This window comes from Halyomorpha halys, unplaced genomic scaffold, assembly GCF_000696795.3.
Source record: "Halyomorpha halys isolate HHAL.00 unplaced genomic scaffold, Hhal_1.1 Scaffold751.1, whole genome shotgun sequence".
Lineage (NCBI taxonomy): Eukaryota > Metazoa > Arthropoda > Insecta > Hemiptera > Pentatomidae > Halyomorpha > Halyomorpha halys.
Window position 1 is genome coordinate 162,820 of NW_027110937.1, and position 8,533 is coordinate 171,352.

Here is an 8,533-nt window from a genome sequence, read left to right on the forward strand (position 1 = left end):
AAAAAAAAAAAAAAACATTCTTAATAAAAGAACAATTGAATACTTGAATTTAAGCATTTTATAAAGTATCTTCTATACAATTAAATTACCAAAAATAATAAAATTACAAAGAGTAATTAATACCAAATTAGATTAATAATATTATAACAATGGAAATAAAAGAATATTTTTTCATATATATATTATATTTACAATAACATATTACTATGTTGAGATTTATAATATTAAATTTTAGATAAAATAACTTACTTATATAATTACATAAGAAATTAAAATCTATAAATTATGTATACATTATAGATTCATGATTATACAATCTAACAGTCATAACACTTTAAGCGTTCTTCAAAAATAAACTTACAATGTGTACAATATCCAATAATGTAAGTCTTCAAACGTAATGTTTGGTCAATCCACATCAAACTGAACAATGGACTCGATGAAAGATCAATTTTTCTTGTATTCAATTCTCTCAACTTTAACTTCATCAGCAACTAACTGATAAACGTACGTGACAACTGTTGTGCTCTGTATATCCATTAAAACAAATGAAGGTGTTACATTAGGGTCTAAAGGATTGAAAGCACCTGTGGCTGAACCTGGATTGATATAAAACTTGTTCTCATGCTCATAAGCAACAAATTTATGAGTATGTCCTGAAATGAGGATGTCAACATCAAGCTGCCTTTGTACAATCGCTAATGACTGAGGATCTCCCCAAGGAATTACCTGATGCCCATGGCATAATCCAATGCGAAACTGTCCGACAGTAACAACTTTCTGTTCTGGATAGTTCATGTTTTCATCAAAATCCCCCCTAACAACATGTACATCACTGGCTAATGTTTTTAAATAATCAAAAGATTCCTTGGTACATAAATTTCCAGTACATAGAATATGTTGAATTCTTCCTGGAACAAGAAGTTTCTTAAATTTTGCAGGTAAACTGCTGCACCTATGAGGTATATGTAAATCTCCAAGCACCAAGACTAGCATGATGATACTCTAATGCGACTATTCAAAACTTCACTAGATTAAAGTTAGTGAACACTAACACTAAATTTACTTAAAAGAGAAGAAGAGGCTTATAAAATGAATTGAAAAACTTGAAAACAAGATCAACTATCTTCAGCTGATTACCGGAATCTAACGATACAGAGAGGATCTCACCAAAAAGGTATAAGGTTGTCCAAGCGTTATGATAATTTCTGGCAATGTAGGAGCGATTACCGAATCGTTCCTATGCAGAAGCAGAGCAGGGCGAAAATTAATTATAAATGAAACTATCTGAATTTTCATGGACACAATTGAGTCATTAATGGTTCATTAAAAAATATTCAGTATTCACGGTTAATTAGTTATGGTTTCAATTTTAGCACAGCTCTGGGTTTATGGATTAAATGAAAGGTCCATCAATCCATCAAAGATTTTTAACATTTTTTTTCAAAAATTATTTGTTGTTCATTAATAATCTAAATTGCTTATTGAAATATAAATTTACTTAAATTACGAAGCATTTAGTTCCAATTTGTTTATAAGAAAAGTTACTCGTACATTTTTAAAATATTTCGTTTTTGGTTCAAATTACTCATATAATATCTCAATTGCTTGTTTTAAATACAGATTCGACTTTATACACACTTAGAGGAGGACACAAGTCTTCTTAACCAGCGGGTGACAAGCTTGAGGGAAGCCATTCCTCAAAACCCGTGGGTGTAAGAAAAGAAGCTAGTAAGAAAGGATGTTGAAGCAATAAATCCAAAAATATTTATCAATCCAGTTAAAGCATCCTGATAGGACCCTAGGACATTCTAGAAGAAGAGGGATATTGTACACTTCCAGCATACCATTGAAGTTGAGAGGCGTTCAAATTGTGAATAATTTGGGCCTATCCAAGCGGTCTCTGTGAATTAGTTTATTTAATAATGTATACAGTAATTTGGTATTTACAGAGTTACAAAATGTTTGTATGCATTTATACAAGTTAATAATTAAATATCTGGTCTTGGTTGAAATGTTGGAACTTGATGAGCAACGAACTTCCTCCAGGAGGCGCGTTGGGCGGATTCCTGTTAACTGTCACTAGAGCTGATACATCATCACCTTACCAATAACGAACGAAGTCCACAATTGTAAGTTGACTTAATAAGCGTCCTAACAGAGTTCGGCTTCATTCTGCTGTTTACCTAAAGGAAGCCCTATTCTAATCATGGCGGGAGGTCATATATTACACCGGCGACGTTGCTGTTTCGAGGTTGAAAAACCTACCCCTCGACTACCTCAGCTGCAGACGAGTCTTCAGAAATATACTTGTTATTTTTAAATTTCAATTTTAAAAAATTTTTTTTTAATATTTTGAGAAAAATGTATTCGCACTCCTGATACAGATACAGCTAGACTCAAACCAATACAATTATTGACTGCTTTGTCAGGTGTCTCTAATCATGGCTTTAAATTATTGTGGTGAACGAAGAAAGTTTACTCGTCTAAGAAACTAGATCAATTATGAGATCAAAATCTGTTAGTATTATTTATACCTCCTTCAACTATGGGTTTATGTTGTTTCATATTGCATTAATCATTCATAAGTGAATTATTCCAACTGACTGGCCGTACTTGCATATAAAAGAAAGAATAATTAGTAAACTAAGTCCACCTTAATCCACACCACTATCAAAAAGCACCTATCGTTGTCCAAATAGAACAACTAATCTCAGGTCACAATTGACTAAATCCTCATTCATAATCTTATTAAAATGGACTAGCCCTCTATACTGCAAGAATAACTTCCTACGGAATGTTTCTTCCATATCTTGTTTAATTTGAGAAGCAAAAAGAAATTTATTTGGTACAATTCTGCACTTGGATTAGAAGTTTTATTGAAACTTACAAGAGCACAGCTGAACCACCGAAATTGTGTTTTTAAATCTTTGGTTAATCCTACGATGGCGTGGTCGACAATGTAGGAGACGTTGCAGACGTCCTAAACCTAAAATGTTCTAAACCTTTTTACAACAAAAAGTGTCCCATGTTTTATTCTCTGAAGACATGGAGAAGAGAAAGTATCTCATATATTGCAATAGTCTGATCGCTCTGTTCTTTCAAAATTTTTTTTAAACTATCCCAACTACCATCAATTTGTGTGATCCACGGTCAATAATTTTCACTTAATAATAAATAAATTCTCATTATGAGGACAGGGTTTATTCAGCTATCAACGCTATCTCAAATTGAGTGCTATGTTATAGTACTCGTCAATCAGGATATGATACAATTAAATAATGATAAAACCTTTACTAGTATAAGCCATGAAGGGTCTCGGATTCAGTACTTGCTAATGACCGTTCTAGACTGTTGTTCTAGGTTTCTCGGTTGTTCAAGGATGTGAGTTCAGGATCATGCTCAACCACTAAGTAATCCTCTAATTAAGAGTATCCTCTTTATGGAGGTCAAGTATTGTCCCAGGAGGACCTCCCTACTTTTGCTATGTCCCAATTATTGGTATACCACCTACAGGCTAGTGCAGTCTTGGATTGAACCTTGATATGGATCTTAGCCTGAGTACATAAGGCTTAACGAGGAGTACGTTGCTTCTGACATTCAGATTCCACGATCCTCCGAAGATGTGGCCAATCCACGGCTGATATAATAGAATAAATAATTATCTGCCTTACCCGGACTCAAAACCGGGACTGGTAGATAGGAGTATCTTACTGTGTTAGTCAGCTCCCCAAATGAATATTGCAAAAATTATCTTATGTCCGTACTTACTATCTTAAATTTTTATCATATTTTGATCTTGATCCTCTTTGTTTGGGATATCTTTTTCTGTAGGCTGTTTTGACAGCTTTCTTATAGCAGTGTTGGGGAGTCCGTCGTCCAGTTAGAAATTAGATACGGTTCTTGATTGATGAGAGTTAGTATTATGAGTTCCAACACAGATCATAATGTTTTGCGCTTAAGAGTTCGTCAGCTTGTGGACTCGTATCCTGAACCCTCAGTTTTAGAGGATTGTGACTGTACATCATATTCTCATTTAATTCTATCCATTATTCTTTTATCTCTTGGAACATATATTACTATTCCAACGTTCCTCTCGTCTCCTCATCACATATTAAATAGTCTTGGGCAGATGTGGTTAATTGGCCCACTATGTATTTGTTGTGGTATAATGGTTGCTCTGAAGAGTGTCCTTTATTTGAGGAAGAAGAGTGTTCTAAGGATGATACTTCGCCAAAGAGCACTACTGCTGGTCTGTATTTTTCCTAAAACTATTATTTTGAGAATATGAGCTGAGAATGATAATTTATTTACAATAAACTTGCTTAGTTTCGAATGCTTTTGCTCATTATTTGTGCATCTTTTTTAAATACAGAGGGATTATTTTAAGGTGTGATTGTAATTGAATCAAGTTTGTAATTGTCAAATAACAAAGAGAATAAATTTATTATTCTCAATTCCCAATGCAAAGTAATATTTGGTTTATTAACAATCCTCAGAATAATAATTTCTGTCTACAGACCTCCCTCTATTTGACTTTTCCTGTACCTTAATCCGCAAGATTAAGCCTAACATAAATTTTACATCCATGTCTCATTCTGCTCAATTATGTTGGTAGATGAAAATTTAAACTGGTTCAATCATTGTACAACACAACAACTTTACTTGCCCGATTTAGTGATCTCCACATTATTACTTCAATTACATCAGCTGTATTGAATTCTGATTATTCCGTTTTAAAATGTTATTAACTCTCTCAAGTATACTCATTATTGCTTAAAGGAAGTTTTCTATATAAATTATTAACTTGCTTTATTTCATAAACCCTTAAGTACTTTTCTTTCTTTAAAGTTTCACTCTGTTCAAATACCATAATAAGTTTAATAGTTTTGTGAATTACTTTCAGGTTTCTCATTATAGTTCTACTTTGATTAATCCTGTAGTAGTAACAAGCATTTTTGGTTTTTAGTTTCATTTCAAAAATTCTAACGTAATCTCATCTAGAACTATATTCATTTAATCTTCACTATTGCGACTTCTTTCACTGGTTTTTATTTTATGACTGAATCCTTCACCAACATCCATAATATTATATTTTATTGTTCATTCGTTTTCTATGAAAAACCCTTTATACGTTTTATTTCTGTATTTTGGACGACAGTTCGGACAAACTTCACTATCCAGTCCATCTTAATTATTTAAGGCCTTATATCCTTCTCATTTTGAAGGATTTATTCTGATTAAAAAATGTTATATTATTTATAGTCTTATTATGCTTTTTTTAAGCTATACATTTACTTGTTACTTACATATTGGACTGTATAGTAAAAAAAACAAAAAAAAAACTGGGATCTGAAGGAACCCAGGATTTTTTATCACATTGATAAGGTTTTTATTAACCCTTTTTCTTTTCACTATCATAATCTAACAATAGCTTCAATTTTTTGGCGGCTGTTAATGAATTACACTTTCGTTTGGACATTTTGTGCACTTTTATTCACTTGTTTATTAAACAAAACCTTGGATAGTGAATACTGAATAACAAAGCATGTGCAGAAGAAATTCAAATATTTTTAAACAAATGTGTCACAAGTGGTCCAAATTGTCTTACTTATAATTATAATAATATTCTTTATTTGTTCTAGAACTAGTCACTTTAGAATAATATTATTCATCAAAATTAGGCTTTAGAGCCTTGGAGTAAAATAAAAAAAATTCAAAATAACAATGAAATTATAAAACATCATAAAATATAATTAAAATAATTAATTGGAAAAGAAAAAAATAAACAACAATCATTAACAGAATATATAAAATAAAAATAGATCAAATAAAATAAAACCATAAATATTGTAGGGAACAAAAGCAATCATATGAAAGTGAGTTGTTTTGCATTTGCAGACGATCTCCCACTGTTCGCAGAATCAGAGTAAGAGGCTATTAGTCAACTAAATACCCTACAAATAATAGCAGAAAAAGCAGGCCTACAAATATCATACAAAAAACAGACATGACTACTGAAGTAAATTTCAAGAAAGAAGCAGTAAACACTAAATATGGAAAAATAAAAGTGACCAGAAAATTTGAATATTTGGGGGAAATAATATGTCACAATGGTTCTGAGAAAGGGAGCATCCGAGAGAAAATCAAAAAATGAGAAAATTTAACTTTCAAACAGGCAAATTTTACAATAAAAATAAGCACTCCTCCAATGCAAAGTTAAGGCATTACAATGTTGTGATAAGACCTGTGATTTTATACGGGGTGGAGACCGCATGCTTACCCAACTTGGAAAAGCTGCTAAGAATAGAAAGGAGGATCTTAAGAAAAAATAAATAAATAAGCCCAGGAAAACAATAAGGTTACAGGCAAAGATGTAACGAAGAGATCTACAGAAAATCAAAGACCTGGAAACCGAGATAAGAATCAGAAGGCTGATGTTCTATGGGCACATGAAAAGGATGAAGAGGAAAGATCGAACAAAAAGATCTTTGATCTATAACATGAGATAAGAATTAAAGAACCTTAAAATTCCAGATACCGAATGTCTAGATAGAGACACATACAGGAAATCACTGAAAAATCTCACCAATATTGGAAGAAGAAAAAATAGGGATGCGAAGTGGTCCAAAGAAAGGCAGTTGAGGATCATGATGCTGCGATGGGAAGAAAGAAAATCAAGATTCCCAAAAAAGCCTAACCAATGATATTCGTACTTAGTAGCCGGTACGTGATTAAAAAACAAAAAAAAAAACATACATTACATCTTAAATCATAAGGTGACGAACTTCTAATAAAATAAGATGAAAACCAATCTGAAATAAGTGGACAAAAAATAATTAACAAAAAGTTACCCTTACTGTTTATATACATATTTACAAGTTTAAACGAAAATCAGCAATATCAAATGTAGAAAAATAAATAAACCAGCCGAAATTGAAGACAATAAAATATCCTCCAACAAATTATAAATTTTAAGGTTTATTCTTATAAAATGAAATAAAAGGAAAACAAATGAAGTAGTGGTGATTATATGAATAAATATTCATAGTTGCCGATTCTTTATAAATATTTAAAACATCTACATTTTTATTTGTATCTTTTAATTGTTATTCTTTGAGAAACAGGTAATGAAGTAATATTAAAATTAAGAAAGAGAAAATAATATACATTTGAAAATCTAGTTTGTAAATATATGTACAAAATGAAAATTATTTAAAATAAAGTGATGGAAAAAATAGAAAATAAAAATAAATAAGGTTTTGTTTTATTTCCCACTTTGTTTTTACAAAAGTTTTCATTTTGTACATTTATTTACTTATGAGATTTTCATATGTATATTCTTTTCTTTTTTTTCCTTTTAATTTTAATATTACTTCTCATATAGTCTTCATCTTCTTATGATACTTAGACTATACATTTTCTTTCAACATTTATGTATCTATAATGTTAGTTGTTTTCTTATCATTCTATAATTCCACTTATTCATTATGGCTGTTATCTTGTATGATGATGCCATATTATGGGTGGGCCAAATATTATAACTGTAGTTAACTTAATATTTTCACTGATAATAAAAATTGTATGAAGAAGGTAGCTTAACATTTATTTATTTTATTTTTTTGTTTAATAAGACTAAATGTGTATGGGAATGTAACTATTATTCTCAGTAAATGAATAACTTTGAGTTGAATTATAGTTAGTAAAGTTTGCGAAGACAGATGAGAAATTAAGTATTTTCAAATCTACAAGACAATCATTCAACCACCTCTAGTGTTTGCACCAGGATGGGTTTGATTTGATTCTGTTCACTATGGAAAAAATGCACAACTTCATCCAATTACGTCTCTCCTGGACAAAATCAATAAATACTTACTATCCGGATAAAATAGACCAAAATTCCTTTTTATCTATGTTTTTCTTTGTTAAAAAACACAACAGAACAGTGAAACTAAATAACCAGTATTTTCAGTGCTAAATTACTGAAAATTTATTCCCCATCCATACAATTTTAATTTACAGAACAGAACATGATAAAAAATAAATTAATAAGACAATATCGCAATATACAATCCTTTATGTCTATAAATATAAGGAGATGATTAGGGTGCGGTCAATGTAGAACACAAATAAATATAAACTTATTTATTAGTGCCAATGTTTCGGCCAGATAAGAGCAGATAATAAAATAATGAAATTTCTAACTAGATTTTCATATGTATTTTACTATTTGTTCTTTCCTAATTCTTAATTTTAATATTATTCTTCTCAAATAGCTTCTATCTTCTTATAATACTTAAATTATTCATGTCTCTCAACATTGTTTATGTATCCATAATGTTAGTTATTTTATAATCATTCTATATATCCTTTTATTCATTGATTGTTATCTTGTTTTTTGTTATTAGCCCTGATGAAGGCTTGAAATTTTGGCCAAAGCGTTGGCACTGATAAATAAGTTTTTATTTATTTTGTGTTTTTTACTGACCGCACCCCCAACCATCTTCTCCTGATTTATATAATCCACGGTCAA

The 8,533-nt window shown here is 30.7% G+C and overlaps 2 protein-coding genes across 2 annotated transcripts; one reads left to right on the forward strand and one right to left on the reverse strand.

Annotated features, from left to right (window-relative positions):
* Window positions 1-62: 62 nt before the first annotated feature.
* Window positions 63-1,169, reverse strand: Vps29 (vacuolar protein sorting 29). The gene has a single exon (XM_014428860.3). The coding sequence runs from the start codon at window positions 994-996 to the stop codon at window positions 448-450; it is 549 nt and encodes a 182-aa protein (XP_014284346.1). The 5' UTR covers window positions 997-1,169; the 3' UTR covers window positions 63-447.
* Window positions 1,170-3,828: 2,659 nt separating this feature from the next.
* Window positions 3,829-4,252, forward strand: LOC106691812 (uncharacterized; the record flags this gene model as incomplete). Its single annotated transcript, XM_067049053.1, is given in 1 exon segment — window positions 3,829-4,252. A coding segment is annotated over 1 exon segment (342 nt), but the record flags the coding sequence as incomplete, so codon positions are not given.
* Window positions 4,253-8,533: the final 4,281 nt, after the last annotated feature.